The following is a 20594-nucleotide window of genomic DNA, read 5'->3' as shown; positions in this document are numbered from 1 at the left end:
TGAGACGCCTTGGTATGAATAGACTGTTTCTTCACAACGTTCATAGATTATAGGATACACTCAGGTTGAACTAACCCTCAGCCCAGTAGAATTTCCTCCAATCCAGGCACAGGCATACTAGAGACCAAGTGTAGTGGTATGCATGTGTGTCTTCACACACCAGCACGAGCCTTGGAGATTTCTTAAGTTCCAAACTGAAAGCATATCATCTCATTTGAAAGTTGTGTAAAGAGGCACTCCTTAAAATGCCAGCTCTCCTGACTTCCACAGGATGCCATGCTAATTTTTTAAAATTTTATTTATTTATCGAGAGCAACAGACACAGAGAGAAAGACAGATAGAAGGAGGGAGAGAATGGGCGCGCCAGGGCTTCCAGCCTCTGCAAATGAGCTCCAGACGCGTGCGCCCCCTAGTGCGTCTGGCTAATGTGGGACCTGGGGAACTGAGCCTCGAACCGGGGTCCTTAGGCTTCACAGGCAAGCGCTTAACCGCTAAGCCATCTCTCCAGCCCCAATGCCATGCTACTTTGATGAATACAAGAGGAATGGTCTCACTTGGACCATTGTTCCTCTGTTTAATATCAGAGAGGGGAAGTGAAGAATTCCAAGGTACAACTGGAGGGTGCCCCCGCCCCTAACTTGATTTAATTTATGAGAAATCAACTTGACTGACTGCCATTGGTGTCTGCAGTCCTCTGGGTGTTGTTTGTCTTTGTTGCTTTGTATCCACTAAGAAGTGTTGTAAGAGTTAATTAAATGGAAAAGCTTCTCATGCAAATGGCTCTGGAGTGCCACAGTGGACCATACTGCTTCTGCTATTTTATGAAGAGGAGCCCGACACTAGCTTTAGTGTGTGTTTACAGAGCACAGCACTGTGAAATGAACAAGTGTAGATGCATTCAACAGAAATGAGAGATTGATGCCTGCCTCTTTCTGACAAGAACCCTGTGGAGGCCTTGGGAAGTGTGTGTGTGTTTGTGTGTGTGTGCATGTGTACTTGGTTTATGTATCAGTCAAGGCCTAAAAATAGTCCAGTATTGGTATCTTTGTATTGGCAGCAATATGGTGGACTCAAGGATACTAACTGAAATTCTGTGATTTGATTTCAGGAAATATTTGTGATTATTTTAACTTATCACTAGGATTTCTGTATCATTTTTGAAATTGATTTTTTTTATTAACATGGAGGCTACAAAATAAAGGTGTGAGCAAATTTCTCTTAAGCATGTTCCCATATGCAAAATTTTAACCCTTTAAAATATGGTAAAATCATTTTACTTTCTTTGCTATGTTCTTTCTTATAATGTGAGTACATGGAAATTAGAAGAGAACAATATTGGGATGTCCATTTTTACAGCAGTATGTATTTAATATGCATTTTAAAAAGTACTCACATTAATATGAGAAAATAAAGGGTATATAATATATACATATATGTCTAACTTATATGATACATGTTTATGTATAATTGTTATACATAGCATGTATTACATATAACTAATTTATTTTTGGACCTGTATATATAATACATATTTCTCCATTTAACTATGTGATATGGTAATGACAGGAACTTTTGGAAAATAGCATATTTTAAAACACCCTACCTAAGTGATCCCTTTCAAATAGCTAGTGTAATCATTTTAGGGACTAAATTCCCCATATCCTTGCTATGCTTGTTTGTATGTATACATGTTTATATGAAACATAGATGGCACATTTATTGATTAACAGGTCTAAAAACTATTTTCTAACCTGATTTTACAGTATGAGGTTGCTGGCATGCTTTCATTATTACTTACGTTTATTTTACTATGATTGTACACACTTAGCACACAGTTTGTGCTGCAGCTCTTGTGAGCTTCACCTTCTGTCCCTTCACTGTGGTTTCCCCCTGCCCCTTAAATCGCCATTCTACTATTTTTATGGACTTGTCTTCTCTAGATATCTTATGTTATTGAAATCACATGGTATCCACCCCTTTATAGCTGCTAATTACACTTAGCACAAGGTCTTCAAGTTTCACACTTTATAATACAAGTTAGAATTTACTTTTAAAGAGCTGAATTGCATTGCCTATATGATGTGTTACATCCCTGCCAGTGAACACAAATTGCTCCCCCCTTTTGATACTGCAGGCATAAACAGGGATTTAGAAAGACCTATGTTCCTGCCCTTGGTCATTTTAGTATATTTCTGGAAGTAGACTTCATGGTTCCGTGCTATTTATAGGTATTTTATAGAATAATTTCTAATGGACATATACATTTCCAGTAAGTGGTTATACTGTTACTGATTTAAGCACTCCCCATACATTATTTAGATTTCTCATTATCACCTACTTATATTACATCACAGTGAATGGATGCTTCTTGAAACTAAACACTTATGCCATCCAGGTCCATTTTCTTAGGCTGAATTCCTAGAAATCATGTGACACATTTTAAAGATTCTGTAGAAAATAATACTGATCAAGTCTTTACAAAAAAAAAATCAAAAAGCACAGGGCTGGAGAGATGGCCTAGTGACTAAGGTGTTCGCCTAAAAAGCCAAAGGACCTTGATTCAATTCCCCAGGACTCATGTAAGTCAGGTGGTGCATGTGTCTGGAGTTCATTAGCAGTAGCTGGTGGCCCTGTTGCGCCCATTCTCTCCCTCCCTCCCTTTCTCTCTCCCCCTCCCTCCACCGCTCTCTGAAATAAATATTTTTAAGTATATAAATATTCATTATTATTATACATCTTTAGTTACCAGTAAGTAGTGAAAAACACCTCGTCAGGAATTCTTCAAATAACACCAAACAATTAGCATGGAAATATAATTTAAATAGAAATAAATATTCCAATCTTCAATCATGTCCACTACCCCTCTTCATATGTTTTTTTCTATTCCTCATCTACCAAGAAATATCATTTAGATAGCTTTAATTATAGTGTCTGAATGATTGATTTTCTAGTCTCTGATTTTCATTTAACATTTACATGTCTTAACATCTTAAGCAGTTTTCAATGTCAATATATATTTGTAATCAATGTATAATATGTGGATTTTGAGTCTGACAATGCTGCAAATGTAGACATTTGGTTTTTATCTTCCTTGCCTTCTTTTATGTCTAGGTGGGGGTCATTTATAGATGTGATATGTGTGGCACTTCAAATCTTTCACAAAATACTGGAGAAGTAGTCATTTTCTAAGTACCATGACTTATTTTCTTGGTTTCATTGTAGTCTGTTAATTACCTCAGTGTTTGGTATAGAACAGGCTTTATTAAATACTTATATTTAATTTCTAGCATTTGAAGTATTGTAATTACGTGGTAGTTAATTCCAAAGCTCTTACTTGAGATTGGCCCTGAACTTATTTGAAGCCTCCTGCTTCAACTTCACAGTGCAACACTTGGGAAAGCATTATGGAAAATGCACCAATATGTGGCATTTATTGGTGAATATGTTTAAAATCTGTCCCTTAGCTCTTGTCTAAGGGTACGTGAGCATCCAGTTATAACTTAAATGTATCATGTGACCATCAAAGTGTCAGTTAGCTGCTAGGTGTGATGGTGTTCATCCTGCCATCTAAGCAGGTAGTCTACTACCAAATTTTTGAGTTCAAGGACAGCCTCAGCTACCTAGTAAGACTGTCTCCAAATAAATAAAATAATAAAATAAAAAGAAAGAAGCACCTCAGATGCTTCTTAGAAATGAAACAGCACTAGTAACTTTTATAATAAAATTAGTAAAGTATTTAGAGGAAGGAAGAAACTAATGGCATCCCTATAATTACACATGTATCAGATTTATCAATTTTTTTTCACAATTTTTATAAGATTTATCAGTTTCTTAAGCATGCATTAGATTTGTCAGTTTCTTGATTGTTGAAACAATAAGGAAAATTAGATTTTGAAATTTTGCCTGGTTATAATTTGTGGAGAAAAACGAACCCCTATGTGTGGTAGAGATTTCAAGGTAATGGTTTAGGAACTGGAAACTTGTATTGAAATTTAAGGGATTCCTGGGAAATAAGTAGACACAGAATTCAGGTGGAATGGGAAGGCATCTGGATATGGTCATTGAGATGTGAAGAGCTCAGAAATTGTCCAGTGATATGACACACTCAAGGAGCGATATAAAAGATAAATGTGTCCATTTTTCCACTGACACGTTGCAAACATTTAAAGAGAAAAGTAATATGATTAGATTACATTTGAGAGATAGTACTATAGCTATTAAACCTAGGATTTGATGAAAGGAGAGAGGACTAGACACTAGGAGATCCCTTTGAATGCTGTTGGAGAATGCCTGCATAAATAAAAATGGTGGTAGTATAGATTCAGGTCACTGCAGTAGAGATGGGAAAATATGGACATTTTTTAAGATAGGAAATTGACTATTTAAAGAACAAGATCAGAAGGAGTTAGTGACTAAGAATCAGGACAGGGGTCAATGGGTAGACCCTAGTTTTCTTATTTGAGCAGTAATTGGGTGGATGGAAAAAAAAAAAAACAGAAGAAAGCAGACTTAGAGAATATTATAGAAAGTTTTTAATATACTGAGTTTGAAAGGCATATGAGATATCCATGTAGTTACATGAAATAGTTGAATATTTGGGCCTTGGGAGCAGAATACAGGTGAATTCTACAGATAGACAGTACTGAGTGTCTTCATAATATAGAGTATGTTTCCAGGGCGGAACTTGTAATGAGGACAGAAACTAAGAGGAAAGCAGTACTGTGTGGCATAAAGGGAATCGCCACTCAGGGGCTGTTGGGTACGTGGACTATTGCCATTATTAACAATTACCCATACAGATTAGAAAATTATTTTATTTATCATAATATGGAATTCAATTTAACATAGATATATGAATTATTAATGACCTACAATGGACAAAATATAAAGATAGAAAAATTGCCCAAAGCCAGTTGGTTAACATCTCATTTCCAGTTATTCTCACCTGGCAGAAATCACTTACCAATGAGGAAGAGATTGGAAATAAATAGGGATTTTTAAAATTATGGTTGTTAGGGGCACTACTGATACTGAATGAGCAGGGTACTGTCACATTGTCAAGCCCAAGATGCTGGTCCTACCCTCTGAGAAACACACATCTTCCTCTGGAACACTGATTATTAACTTATACACCCATTTGCCAAAGAAGTCTCTCTGGGTTCTCTCTTCCATCCTCTTCCTCCTGTGTATAACTCTCTTCTCTCCAGGTTTTTTTTGAGCCTAGAATTAATGACAGCTCTGACTGTGCTGGTCTTAGATAGCTCCTCCTGCCTTTAGGGCTCACCCTATGCATGATGCCTTCATCAACCAATGCTCCAAAAAAACCCAGGTTTCATTATCACTGATTTTTTTTGTAGGGGGGGGGTTGTCTCAATTCTAAATGTCTAAATTTTCCATACATTATTTCCCTCAAATGTGGATGCCTGGAGATGCTATCATTCTAAATTACAAGATAGAATTCTAAATCTTAGATGTCATTCCTTATTAAGGTATAGAGGCTTTCTAAATACAGAATTAAATTTTCTTTAATTTATGTTGTCTTCCTAAGTGGAAACTCATCATTTATATCTATAACTCAAGCACTTGGATATTGCTACCTTAGTGGCATGTCCCCTTCCCTTTAGGCTGAAGGTGGCCCTGATAGTACTTCTAAAACTAATATATGTTTTCCCCATTAAGCAGTATGTTATTAAAATATATATGCTGAAGACAATACTAAAGAAGTGCTCAGTTAAGACTGGAGTTCTGTAATAGCAGGTTTGGAAAAGTCAGTTTAAGCCTGGGAAAATCTTAAAGTTAGATTTTTTTTGTTCCTAGTCAACTTGTGAGTCATTAACATGTATGCAGAGATTGAACTAAAGGAAGGAATAAAATTTTGCTTACTTTGATGACTCAAACTTGGCAAACATTGAGAGTTCATGCTTTGAACACTTTACAAGCCCAATGGTAAATGGAGATAGAGAGTGAGGGTATGAACTAACAGAGGGTATCTTCTCAGCTGAGGTTATAAAGCTGGCCCCAAAATGGAGACTCAGAGTCATAGTTTGAAAAGTTAAGCCAGTCAGATTTGTAAAGGGAGGCAGAGGTAGGAAGATCACTTTGAGTTTGAGGTCAGCTGATACTACATAGTGAATTCCAAGTCAGCTGGGCTAGAGCACGACCCTACCTTGAAGAACAGAACAACAACAACAACAACAACAAAAATTAAATATAAACCTCACTTCTTTGAAATAAGATTTTTCATAATTCTTTATTCTGATGAATGAATAGAATATATACAAATATATTATTTAGTCATTCTGTCTTTTTTTTTGGATATGAAAAGTTGTCTTTTATTCCTTTTTAATAGCTAACACAGATATGACGAAATGTTGTTAAAACGTTTTTGTTTAGTTTGGAGAGAGATGGCCTAGCAGTTAAAATCACTTGCTTGCAAAGCCTGATGGCATAGGATTGGTTCCCCAGGACCCACATTAAAGCCAGATGCACAAAGTGGCACATGCATATGGAATTCATTTGAAGCAGCAGGAGGACCTGGTGTGCCCCACTTCTCTCTCAAATAAATATATAAATAAATAAACAATTTTTAGAAATATTTTTATTTATTTATTTGAGAGTGACGACAGAGAGAGAAAGAGGCAGATAGAGAGAGACAGAGAATGGGTACACCAGGGCCCCCAGCCACTGCAGACGAACTCCAGACATGTGCGCCCCTTGTGGATCTGGCTAATGTGGGTCCTGGGGAATTGAGTCTCAAACCAGGGTCCTTAGGCTTCTCAAGCAAGCGCTTAACTGCTAAGCCATAATGAAAACTAATAAATTAAATTTAAAAAAAAAAAAGTCATTCTGTCTTTGACAGCAACAGGGAATCATCTCAGGACCTATTGCTTATTACAAAAACACATGATTTTTCTCATGCAGAACCTAATTTACACACACACACACACACACACACACACACACACACACACATATATATATATTAGGTTTGATTATGGGTATAGACCATGAAACAAGAAAGGAGACTCTGTGAGGGGGAAAAGATGTTTGAGGAAGGGAGAAATAAGATGCTAATAAAATACATGTGAAAGGAAAAGCAAAAGCAGCCCACTGTGTGTGAAAAGGTAGAAATGGGGGAATGGGGAGAGAAGTGGAGAATGAAAACCAAACCAAACTCAGGATGTGGGAAAAGGCAACAGAACCCATTGCTTTGCATGCTAATTTACAGAGCAAACAAAAGTACTTTCTATGTGAGCTATTTTGGGGGAGTAAGATTTCCCTCAACTCTGTTGTGAATTCTACTATGTATGTGCTGACATGTACTTAAAATGTTCTATATATCACAAGTTTGCTAAAAATTGTATATTTTGGTATGTATATTTTCCTTTGAAGTTTTATATGTTTATATCATCCTGGTAGAGAGGATCATAAGCAGAATTTGACATTTAAAGCATATGTGTTTATGGTCTTCATGGTTAGAGAAAGCTATGGCAACACTTACTTGGTCTTACATGCTCAGTGAGTCGAATTAAATAATCATGTGGTTGGACATGTTCTGTTTATTGAATTATTTGGTGTTTCTAAGCAGGCATTTCTGACATTTCGTTTTATTTTTAGCTTTGTAAAGATTCTTGAATTTTTAATCATGATTTAACATTTTCATTTAGAAAATTGAGCACATTTAAATATTATACTCATCTATAAATATATTTATATGTAACATTCTGAGAGTTGAATCTCAGAGTCTTTATGTGCAGTTCTTCCACTCATCATTTTCCTAGCAAGTTCAACATGTAAAACTCTGAGAGTAATATGTTCAGGGGATGTTATCCTTTCCAATCCTGGCATTTTTATAGTGTGGTAGCAGAACTTTAATGCATGGATGTCAAATGTATGTTTGACATTACTGATGAGAACTGACTGTTGTCAGGAGAAAACAGATAAGATAAAACTCTTGTATGTTTTTTTTTTCTTTCTTTTTTTTTTTTCTTTTAGAGCAGGCCATCACCTTTCTGTTTGCTATTATTAGAATAGCATAGTATTATCTCTTTCTTAGGACTCTTTGTTTAAATTTATTTTTATTAGTTATGACATACTTAGTATGTAAACAACACATGTTGGTATAATACTTTCCCTCATCCCTGCCCCTTTTCCAAAGAGATTCTCCTCCTTTGAGATGCAGGTCATACACTGTGGGGGCAGTAGTTAGTTATAAGGAAGAGGCAATGCCTCTGTGCATTATGTCCCAACTTGTGCCTCTAACAATCTTTCTGTCTCCTCATCTGCAAAATTCTCTGAGCCATGTTATGTGTATTCTAAGTCTACTTCAGTGATGGGCTCTTAGGAGCCTCTGGATAAATCTCTGGTTTGGAAGGTATTGAGTGGCCTCAGTGTCTATCTCCTTCACCCTTGTGCTGATAATATCAGGTTCACCAAGAAAGCAACACTTTTGCTCATTTCCCTAATTCCTTTGTGGTTTCAGCTGAGCCAGGCTGAAGTGTGATGGGTCATTTCCTCAGGACACACTCCTATCTGTAAAAGAGAAGCAGATTCCTCAATGGAGAGTGAAATCAGCACAGGATAATGGGATAACCATTATTAATTTAGAGAGAATTTAATAGGTGTAGACCCTTTTATAGCCCAAGATTAGTAGAAGCTTGATGTTGGAAAGCAAAATCATTATCAGGGTATGACTCTAACTTGTTTCCCAGTTCCACATAATGTTTCCTCTCCAGTGAGTGGATCAGTTAGCCAACTCAAGAGCAGTTGGTTTCCTACCATGGCTGTGTGCCACTATTGCACTTGTGTAAACGTCACATGAAGTTGTTTGCTTCTGAGTAGTTTAGACCTTGAGTTGCTCAGACAGATGATGGCCACTTTCCCACATAGCACCTTCATGTAGCACCTTCCAGCAAAAGATGGGCTGTCTGGGGACCGGCTCTCTTCGGGATTCCAGACAGGTCTGTCCATGCTCCATGCAGACAGCAGTAGGGTCTTATCATTAAGCTCTGTTGGGGAATCAAGTACTCTGACAGAAGTCTATCTTGTTTTGGGAGATTCTTTTAGTTGTCTGATCAACAGCTCATTGTGGGTGTTAACCAAATCCTGGTACAGGGAGTTACATACCAGCACCAAGGGAAAACAAAAAAGAAAAGTTGAGAGAAAAAAATAGGAGAAATTTAAGGTTAGGCTTCATCTCACCCTCTTCAGGGCTCTTCAAATCAGGTGCTCTCCCTAAGGTCCTATTGAGGGTTTAACCTTTTAATCTATCTTCCAGGATATAGGTTTCTATGGTACCGGTTCTATATGGATTCAGTTTTCTGCCCCCCCCCATTACTGTTTTAACCAAATTTTAACTGCATAACACTTGATTGATTATTGGTAAACTACTGGATTATAACTCCCCATAACCTATTAATCTTCCTTGACTAAGAATGCATTTTTGGATTAGTAATATGCCATTTATTACCCTATTGTGGCCATAGCTACCACCACATCACTCTTTGATTAAGCAAATTTTAAATTTTTTGAATTTTGTGTGATTTAATCATTCAGTGTTTGTCTTTCTCTGTCTTATTTCACTTACTTATTCTTTTTGATAGTACACTAGATGGACTTGTTTCTTTATCTTCTGCTTGTTCTTAAGTACTACATGGAAAATAAAAACATTATTGATTTTTTTTAGTTAGTGAAAAATTTAAGGGAAGGACCTTACAATGTTCATAGTTACCTCATTACTTCACCAACAGTAATTAGCAGTTTTAGTTGATCACATTTCTTTTTCATTTTGATTCATTGGCAATAAACTGTTATTTCTTTTTTCTCTTCAACTTCAGGGCTCCACTAGTTCAACAGCCTCTCCTGCAGTGTCTACCCCTGTCACAGGACACAAGAGAATGGTCATTCCAAACCAGCCCCCTCTGACAGCAACCAAGAAGTCTACGATGAAGCCGCAGCCTGGACCTCAGGCTGCACCCATCCCAGTGGCTCCAATTGGAACACTCAAACCTCAGCCTCAGCCAGTGCCTGCCTCCTATACCACGGCATCCACACCTTCAAGGCCTACCTTTAATGTACAAGTGAAGTCAGCCCAGCCCAGTCCTCACTACATGGCTGGTCCTTCAGCAGGACAAATGTATGGTCCAGGGCCCCAAGGCTATAACACTCAGCCAGTTTCTATGTCTGGACAGTGTCCACCACCTTCAACCCGTGCTGGCACTGACTATGCATATATTCCACCACAGGGACTTCAGCCTGAGCCTGGGTATGGATATGCCCCCACACAAGGACGCTATTATGAACCTTATTATGCAGCAGGCCCTGGGTATGGAGGCAGAAATGACTCTGATGCTGCTTATGGCCAACAAGTTCACCCGAATACTTGGAAGCGGGAGCCTGGGTATGCACCTCCTGTAGCGGGGAGTCAGAACCCTCCAGGGATGTATCCAGTAAGTGGTCCCAAGAAGACCTATATCACGGATCCTGCCCCCTGTGCACCAGCCCTGCAGCCAAAGGTAAGAACTTCACTAAGCTGATGGGATAAAGGAATAGCCACCTTAGTCTACCTTCCTGAGGGCAGAGCTGAAGGCAAGCATGCACCTGCTGCTCTTCTCCTTCAAAGCACACATTGTAATTGCATGGATCCTAAATAAGTGTACAGTACTCATGTCTTGGCTAGTGCAAGGAATTCTTGGATCTGAAAGTAAGAAATGTTCAGGGAAAATGTGTAAGCTACTGTCATATTGTACCCATGGGAAAGTGGTTAGTACTCAAGCAGTATTGGTATCACACAATGGCTGCTAAAATATAAGCAGCTAAGGACCCAGGAAACTGGTAAGGTCATGTGGCTCCAAGACAGGCTATTTTCCTTGGGGAAGTGGTAACTGCTTTGGAGGGCTTATAAGTTGTCCCTTGTTTTCCACATCTCAGATATTCTAAGAACAATCTTATGCTTCAGCAATTTTCTCTGTTAAAGAATGTTTGAAAATCTTTTCTAAAGAGTGGTTAACATCTCTTGTTCCTCTTATTTGCCCACATTGCATAAATGGGTCTTTTAAGTTCTACATACCCTGTTACTTCTTCTTACAATATAAGACATGATACTGTAACCCCTACTAACCACAACTTGGGTTTTCCATTAGTACTGAACAACATTATATTCTTTTCCCATACTATGGTAAGAGTAGCAGAAGAATAAGGAAGAAACACTTCTTTCCTGTTGGAGCCTTGCTATGATTAGGAATACAAGGGCTCTTGGTGACCTCATTCATAACTGTAAGCTGGGGAGATGGGTTGAATAAAAGATTAGACTATTTTTAATCATCCCTATATTGTTAGATTGTCAACTTCATGACAGATCATTCTCATATTCAGCATTATAGCAAAAATAGTCCTTATAGGATGTCTGGAAGCCCTTTGTTTATTCTTAAATGAAAAGTGTTTCTGTATCAGGTTTCCATGCCACACCTCAGTTCTTGGGCTCATGGAACCCTGCCTGAGCGTCACCCGTGAAGAGCTATAGGAATCTGTGTACCTCATGCATGACTACTACATTTAGTAGAACAGCCCTGATCATTCTCCAGTGTAAGGGTTCCAAGGTAAAACATCCATTTTGAACATGACTCCTTTGTTTCTAAAGCTGATTAATGAAAAATATCTATTTCTTATTAGTTTTTAAATAAGGTTTGTTCTTTGCGTCCACTTTGGACAGCTTTTCCCTTTCCTAGGATTACAGTAAATTTGTATGAGTCTCTCTTGTCTCACAAAGAAACTGGCTTAGAGCACTTTAGATTACTTTACCCCCCTTTTGAACATCCACTCCAAATTCAGATTATGATAAAATAAACGTTTAGGTTGGCACTATTGCTGTCAATGTTCAAGTATTGGTGGTTACGTAGTTTGACCTTGCCTGAAGCAGCCTTGCTAAAAAGATGGCTAAGTGATGTTCCTAAGGCAAATAGAAGGTATCAGAGTTGCGTGAGTATGCCAGAGTGCACCACTAGAAAACCAGACACTCGAGAAAACGAAAGTGCATCAGTGTGTGTGGAATGATTTTGAGAGAAGTAAGGAGCCACATAGCAAGTGTTCTGACTTCTGTCTTACTCAGTATTTGGAACCATTGACAAAGAAGCTTTAGGTCTGCCCTCACCAACTCTTTAGGCCATAGAATGATTTTGTGAAGTGCTCACCAGAAGCCATAGATGTCTTTTGTGTGTGTATGTGTGTTGTTGTTATTGTTGTTGTTTTCTTTTTTTTTGCTTCTAATTTAAGAAAGGTTCAAGTGTTCAAGATGATCTATTACATATATTGCAAATTTTAGGTGTCAATGGAATGCACAGCACTTTTTAAAATGTTGAAATATTTGTTTCTCAGTAGTGTCATATGTTGTCACATCGTATTTGGTTGTGTATTTAAAAATGCAAACCAAATCATGTACTTTTCACTGTGATTAATAAAGAGAGGGACAAGAGGTTGGTATTTAGCCATCTGTCTGTGCTTCGGGAAACGGAAGAGACTGAGAAAGCTCTGAGATGTCAACTGTGTGGTGTGGGGCATCTGCTAATGGAGGGGCCCTTTCACAGCTGGCCTTTGAGCAGAACACTCCCAGTTCAGCTGCACCTGTGCACACAGGCTCCTGTTCTCTGCATGTTGACACTACTTGGCTTATTGATGTGACTTCTCACTTGAGAAATGAGCTTCTCCTTCTTGGACAAGCTCTTTCTCACATTCCCTAGTCAACTAGAGGAAAACTTCTAGATTGCCTTATGTCACACTTCTGTTGCCAATAAAGGAAACTACATCATTCTTAATTAATTGATGTACAAAGGGCCAGGAAATTTCCAAAGGCTGAATAATTTCCAAGGGAAGGCTATTCGACATTTTCATTGACTTCCATTTATTTCTAATTTTTAAGTCACTTATGGACAAATTACCATTGTACCTTTAAATAATGATCTTTTATTATGTTGAACATTTCAGGCAATTTGACATAGCCTATTAAGGACTTTTTAAAACTAAACTCTGCCATCTTTTAGATTTATTTGGATTAATTTTCTTTAATTTTCCTGCTTTATACTATATAAGAGAGGTGGAAAATTAGAAAGGAAGGAAGGTAATAGAGGCAGGGAAAGAGAGAGGGTGGGAGGAGTAAAGAAAGAGTAAAGAATTGAGAAAAAAGAACAATCAAAAATAAAGAAATGAATATTAGAGAACCGCAGGGCTTGGAGGATGAGGATTATACTTATGTTCCTATAATGTGCTGAACAGAGAGTTTACGTGCTGCAGTAGAACATAACATGTTTCCTGTACCATATGAGCTGGGTTCCTTGAAAGATATTATAAGCTTGCCATTATTTTGTTGAAATATTCCCTCTAACTAGAAATCTTCTTAAAGCTACAGTAGACTTCTTTTCCTATGTTCACTTATAAGAGCTGATATTAAATCCATATTTCTGTGTTGTTCACCTCATTGTTGTTCTATGAATTACATCTGTTTTCCTTGGGAGAAGTATATGTATTTTCTGCAGTATTTAGATAAAGGGGCTCAGTTGCAGGATTAGTGCCACAGCCAAGAACTGGAGGCCATCCCGGTTCTCAAGTCTGTAGTGGCAAAGCAACTTCAGTCCCTATTTCCTAATCTTCAGGATCTAGGTCAGCCACAGCTGTGATAGGTGGACAGATATTGCCAAGTATGCATAAAAACTTGAACGCTGTACCCCCTAGAGAAGTTGGAAGATTTTTTTCTGCCTTAATGAGGTCATTAAATTATAAAATCATGCATTATTAGCCTCTTTGAAGTGTCCTTCAAGATGATGAGATCTTAAAGAATATCAGACCATCCCTCAATACATGTATTATAAGCTTTTCTCTGATAGGGTGAAATCATGTCATGACTTTTCATTTGGGGTTAATGATTTGGGATTTGGGGGATAGTTTATGATTGAAAGAAGATGAACTGTTAGGGTCAGTGTTGAAGGAAATCCCAGATCTGTAATTTCTCTTACAGATTGAAAAGGCATTTGAGAATGAAATAGTGGCATATGGCACATTCTAATAGTATCAAGATACTTAATCTTCTTTAACTTCCTTTTAAACACATATTTATTGGGTACAATGCAAAGAACTGCTGACATTTTAAAGAGAATCATACTTGTAGTCATCCCTGTGCTCAATCTCTCTCCAATCTGGGATCAGAAAAGCAAGAAAAGGTTCTTTAGAACAGGCAGAGAGGTGGGTGTGAGTATATGCCTTATGTTAGTTTCTAATACCTGTTTTTTGTGTGGTGACAACAAAATGGAAAATAGGGCTTAAGGAGGAGGCATTGTAGTTATACTTATCTTGTGGTACAAAACACCCTGGCCAAAAGCAGCCAGTGTGAGCAAAGGCTTACTTTGGCTTACAGTCTCAAAGAGAAGTATTCTTGTGGCAGGCAAGTATGGTAAAGCAGTGGCTGGACATCACATCTTTCCTCAGTAGATGGAAGATACAGAAAGAATGAGCTGAACCAGGACTGGCAAGCTGGGGGTTAATAAACCTCAAGTAAACCAAGCCAGTGACACACCTCTAGCAAAGCATTACATCCCTACTGGCTACCAGCTGAGACCAAGCATTCAGAACACATGTGTCTTTGAGGGACATCCAATTCATTTCGGGTGTAGTGGCATAATTCAAGCCACCACAGGAGGCCACTGGCAGTAATATTTGTAATTTTTCCTTGGGAAGAATTTGTCAGTATCTAAATTTGTCAGTATCTAAAGCACTTGGACACCTGAATTTAACTTAAGCACATGTGAAGGCTTTTCTCATTATGTGGATTTAAAAGCTCTGTGATGGGCTGGAGAGATATCGTAGAAGGTAAGGTGCTTTCCTGCAAAGCCAAAGGACCCAGGTTCAATTCCCCAGGACCCATGTGAGCCATATGCACAAGGGGGTGCATGTGCATAGAGTTTGTTTGCAATAGCTGGATGCCCTAGTGCACCCATTCTCTCTCTGTCTCTTTGTCAAATAGATAAACATAAAAATGTTGTTATTAAAAGCTAGGGGTGAGTTGATTGTAGATAGCATGTTTATAAGGGTTGTTGAGTCATATTCTGTGACAAAACTACTAAGATTTAACTTCCATGCAATAAATTTTACCCATTTTAGCTGTATAACTTGGACAGATGTGTGCACCTCTGTGAATATTACCACAGCAAGATCTACTCAGAGGTAGTGTAGCCTCATCAGTTCCATTTTCCTGTTGTCCCAACTAGCCATTTGGCTTTTAAACATTATTATGATTATTATAAACTTTTAAACATTATCATATATATATATATATATGTATATATATATACATATATATATAAAATAAACTTTTAAACATTATTATTATTATTAACATTATAGCTTATTTTGACTTTTTATATGCTGTTTACCTAGGATCTCATTCTATACATGCTTCTTTCTGGGCTTTTGTGACTCATTGTGTTTATTTATTTTTTGAGATTCTTTCATGGCACAGTCATGTCATGGAGCAGGCCTGCTTACATTTTGATAATCCAGAAATACAGAGAGAGGAAGCGATCAAGGACACAATGCCATTCAAGGCCCGCTGCCATTGTCCAACTCCCTCCAACCAGACCTTACCCATCAACTTCTTTTACCTCCCAATAAATTAGAGCCACCAGCTGGAAACCAGGCCTCTGACACATGAGTCTATGGGGAACATTTTGTATTCAAACAAAAATAATTATCTTTATCCTCTTTGTTCTAAATCATTTCTATTTCCATATAAATATTATCATTAGCTTATAAAGTTCCATAAGATATCCTGCTTGGATGTTAATTGTGTGTGTCTTATATCTATCGATCAATTTAAAAATAGTCTCTATCTATAGCCATAACACCTGAAATATGCCTGATGTCATCTTTAAAAAAAGCTTTTGCCTTGGCATTGGGTTTTTTAACCCACATATGTTTCATTTAGTATAGCTCTTAATTTAGCTATATATTATTTATTTTTTTCTCAAAATTTATTATGATTTTATACTTATTTACCTAAAAGTGTGTCATAGTTTGGGATGCTATTGTAAATGATATTTTATTTTTTGTTGTGTGGGTGAAGATGTGTGCCCAGAGCACCTACAGAAATGTAAAGAAGATGTCCACTTTGTTTCCTTGAATAGAGTCTTCACTGAAACTAGAGTCCTCTTCCACCCCAACGCCCCTGTCAGACTGGCAGACAAGTGAACTCCTGTGACTGTCCTGCTTATCCCCCATCCCCCTGCTATGAGCTTAAAGACATGTATGGCCATGTGTGACTTTTGTCAGTGGATGCTACACATCAAACTCAGGTCCTCATGCTTAAGCAGCAAGCCCTGTCATTGCTGAGCCATTACCCCAGCTCTATAAATGTTATTTTTAAATTTTATTTTCCAATCATTTGTTACTAGCATCTATAAAAAATTATTTTGGCTTTATATCATAGACTCTTAAATTTCATAGTTCTATTGACTACTTTAAGAATCATTAGACTTCTCTATGATATTATTTTATTACAGATTTAAGCACTTGCTTACTTTTTTGATCGATTGGAGTCTAGGAGTCTATCCAGTAACTTCCTGTAATTGAAAAATTTGCTGTCCTGATTGAGGGGGAAAAATTATTCTATAAATCTAAAGGATCTAAATGGGAGGGGAGGGGGGTAGAAGAAACTTTTATTGGTTCAACACTACACTAATTTACTATAACTGTCAGGCATATAAACAGTCTTCAACAGCATTAAGTCATGTCTCTAAAGTTGAAAAACTGAGGCCTGGTGGCCAACATAAAGAGATCACATAATTAGTAAATAATACATCTAAATAAGAAACTAATAAATTTCTTTCTGTTTTAAATTATTTTATTTATTTGAAAGAGTGAGAGGGAATGAGACAGATAGAATGATAGAGAAAATGGGTACACCAGGGCCTCTAGCTACTGCAAACTCCAGACACATGTGCTACCTTGTATGTCTGGCTTTGTATAGGTACTGGGGAATCAAACCTGGGTCCTTAGGCTTTGGTAGCAAGTGCCTTAATTGGTAAACCATCTCCACAGGCCCAAGAGATATCTTTCTATATAACAAAGTTCTCCTCTATAATGGAAGTATTGAAGTCAGAAGTAAATGACACAGGGTATGCTAATAACCATTGAATAACCAAATGAACTTAGATTCTAGCTTTAGTCCTCCATCTTTGGATTTGTCAAACCATTACTAATAGGAAATGGCTCTTTCTTTGCTCCCACAGCTGCTGCTAGGAAGATGCTAGTTCTCTGGGGCCCCATGTTAATAACAGACCACATGCACTCCCTCCTAATAGTCAATGTTATTAATTAATTTAAGTGAGTTTCCTAATAATCCATAGGGTTAGAGGTTGCAAAATATTCCTCAGGTCCCTAATGTTTTGTGTTTTATATGAATTGGAGATAGAGAGAGGGCTTAGTGGTTAAAGGTACTTGCTTAGACATGTGAGTCTGGGTTCAATTCCCTAGTATCCACATATAAAGCCAAATGCACAAAGATGACACATGCATCAGGGGTTTGTTTGCAATGATGGCAAGAGGCTCTAGTGAGTCCATACTCATTCTGTCTGTCTGCCTCTTTCTGTCTCTTTCAAATAAATAAAATATATTATAAAAGCAGATCATATTAATAGAAGATTATAAAAATAGATGATCCTTTTGTTTATCGACTTCAGGGTTGGTGGTTTATTTGTTTTTGTTTTTCAAGGTAAGGCTTCACTGTAGCTCAGTATGACCTGGAATTCACTATGTAGTGTCAGGGTGGCCTCAAACTCATGCCAGTCTCCTGCGTCTGCCTCCTGAGTGCTGTGACTGAAGGAATGCACCACCCACTTGGCTTGACTCCAGTTTTAATGCCTAGGTCTTTACAGGATATTCAACATCCAAACACTAGGGGAATTTTCTTTTTTTTTTTAACCTAAGGAAAGCCTGTTTAATCCTGTTATCCATTCCATCTAACAGACACATATATCATAAATAATATATCTAAGAGAGACCTGAAACTAGTGGTGTCTGCAAGAACAGTGTATGAGAATGAGAGAGAATTTCAGGAAGGCAGCCTAATGAATATGGATACAAGCTATGGTTCATGAAACAAATCTCATCTTCCCCTTGGTTGTGTAACTAGTGCTTGTTTGAAATGAGGCTATCTTTAATGTGCATATGATCTGTGGATGCTTTGTCACTACAAACAGTGAGCTGAGCAGGTGCCTGTAGAGCTCAAACGTGATTTCTATGCCCCTTTAAAAGCAAGTTTCCTGGACCCTTATCTAAAATATGGTAATCACTTTGCAAACTTTAGATTCTCATTAAAAGTTCTTGAATATCCCTCTACTATTCTTCCATATCCAGTCAATCTTGAATCTTGAGTTATAGTCAGATTTTTTTTAGACAGAAAAGAAAGAAATATAAAAATAAAAATTAACCCATTACTTGTACAGTCATTTCTGTAATCCTCTTCTTTCTTCCAGCCTGGTGAATTCTTGTTCCACTTATTTTCCAGACCAATCTCTTGTAAATCTAACTCTTTGGTGAAGTTTAGCTTTTCACCCAGTTCCCATACTATTAGTTTATCTTTTCTCTGAAACTTTTCATAGTAAAAGCTTCATTCCTTTTCTGTAATATATATCTTTTTTGGGTATTTTTAATGCATGGCATTTTTATTGGTATAATTTTATATAATACAACTCACCCTTTAAAATCTGTCATTATTTTAGTACATTAACGGTTAATTGTTACTTTCTTCACCCCCAAAATTTTTTTAACTTTTTTTTTTCTTTTTTTAATTTAATTTATTAGTTTTCTTTTCAGTAAATACAGGCAGTTTGGTACCATTATTTAGGCTCATCTGTGATCTACCCCCTCCCATTAGACCCTCCTTGTTAATGAAAATGGGTTGTGCATTGTGGAGTTAGCCCCCAGTTATTAGTATGATAAATGTCTCTGCAAATCATGACCCAACATGTAACTCTGACATTCTTTCCGCTCCCTCTTCTGCAAGATTTCCCTGAGCCATGTTGGGTTCATTTTTGGTCTGCTTCAGTGCTGAGGTGTTGGGGGCCTCTGAGGCTTTGGCTCTCTGATTTGGTAGGAGTTGATTTTTCTGTGCGTTGATCTCCTTCCCCTTTGTGCTGGTATCCGGTTCACAGGAAAACATCACCCTTGCTTATTTTGCCAGTTGTCCTTAGTTTCAGTTGGGCCCCTTTTGAGGTATGTTGGGGCAGCTCTCTTCTTAGGATCTGCATCTATCTGGAAAAGAGAAGCAGATTCTCCAACAGAGAGTAAGTTAGCACCCGGAAAATTGAGATAAGACTTACTTTTTTGATAGACAGTTTGATAGGTGTAGGCCCTCTTATACCCCGTGATTGATGGTAGCTTGATATTGTAGAGTGGGCTTGTGTTTGGGTATGGTTCTGACTTGTTTCCCAGCTCCAGCTAAGGGTCTAGTACCACTGAGTGGATCAGTTAGCCAAATCAAGAGCAATTGATTCCTCACCATGGCTGTGTACCACTATTGCACTTGTGTGGGCATCACATCCGGTTATTTGTTGCTAATTAGGTTAAACAATGTGTTGCTTGGACAGATCTTGGTCATTTCCCCCAGTCGCCTATGTAGCGCCTTCTGGCACTAGACACGCTGACTGTCTGGTTCACCCCAAAATTTAACCAGATATCTATTAGCAGATATTTTTCATTTTCCTGCAACCTTGAAACTCCAGGAAATCCCTAATTTAATATCTTAGATATATTGACCAATTTTGTCGATGTGGAATCAGACAATACAGTCTTATTTGATCATATTCTTAGCTTTATATTTTTCAGTTTCATCAATTATGTAGTATAAATGTGTACTGAATAAGATTTCATTATATAGATATGCAACATTGTACATATTCATTAACAAATAGATGACATTTGAGGCTTGCCTGGGTTTAACAATTATGAATAACTTTGTTAATGTTTGAATGTAAGTATTTCTATCTTTAGCTATTGTCGGCATATACCTAGCTATGAATTACTTTAATGTTCCACATTTTGTGGAAACAATAGACTGCTTCCCAAGGAAGCAGCATATTACCACTGTTTTACATCCCAACTAGAAATGTATAAGTGTCTCAACTACTCTGCATTTTCTCACTTCATTCTGATTTTTAAAAGATTGATGGTTTGGGAGGTTGTTTTGTATAGCCAAGCAGGCCACAATTAATCCTACTGTTTCAGCCTCTCAAATGCTGGGAGTAGCTGATTTTAACCATGTGATATGTCCATATTCTGAAGTAGGAATGTGTGTTCTTCCAGAGTAGACATCAGGTCTGTGTCAAGTTTCTTTTCTCATATGTTTGACAGAATCAATAGCTTTCATGAGTCAAGCACTCCTAAATGAATTAGTAAGTCAACTATTAAGTGAAATGACTTGGATTAGAATATGAATCCATGAATTGTTGGTCTTTAAGATATTGTTTAAAATAAATGTTCTGTGTTTGTTTTCCCTTTATCCCTACTCTGTCCTGGTTCTGCTGTACTCTTTACTAGTTTTGATTACCAACAGA

At 37.5% G+C, this 20594-nt stretch overlaps 1 protein-coding gene across 2 annotated transcripts in view; it reads left to right on the top strand.

Annotated features, from left to right (window-relative positions):
- Positions 1-20594, top strand: part of LOC101606456 (LIM domain containing preferred translocation partner in lipoma) — a 681167-nt gene that overhangs the window by 425585 nt on the left and 234988 nt on the right. For both annotated transcript variants that reach the window (XM_004654280.2, XM_045149850.1), the window contains exon 7: positions 9837-10514. In XM_004654280.2, the coding sequence (XP_004654337.1) occupies positions 9837-10514 (678 nt within the window). The remainder of the gene's footprint in view (positions 1-9836; positions 10515-20594) is intronic.

This window comes from Jaculus jaculus, chromosome 5, assembly GCF_020740685.1.
Source record: "Jaculus jaculus isolate mJacJac1 chromosome 5, mJacJac1.mat.Y.cur, whole genome shotgun sequence".
NCBI classification, from domain to species: domain Eukaryota; kingdom Metazoa; phylum Chordata; class Mammalia; order Rodentia; family Dipodidae; genus Jaculus; species Jaculus jaculus.
Note: the sequence above shows the minus strand (reverse complement) of the source record. Positions and strands in the feature narration are given on the sequence as shown.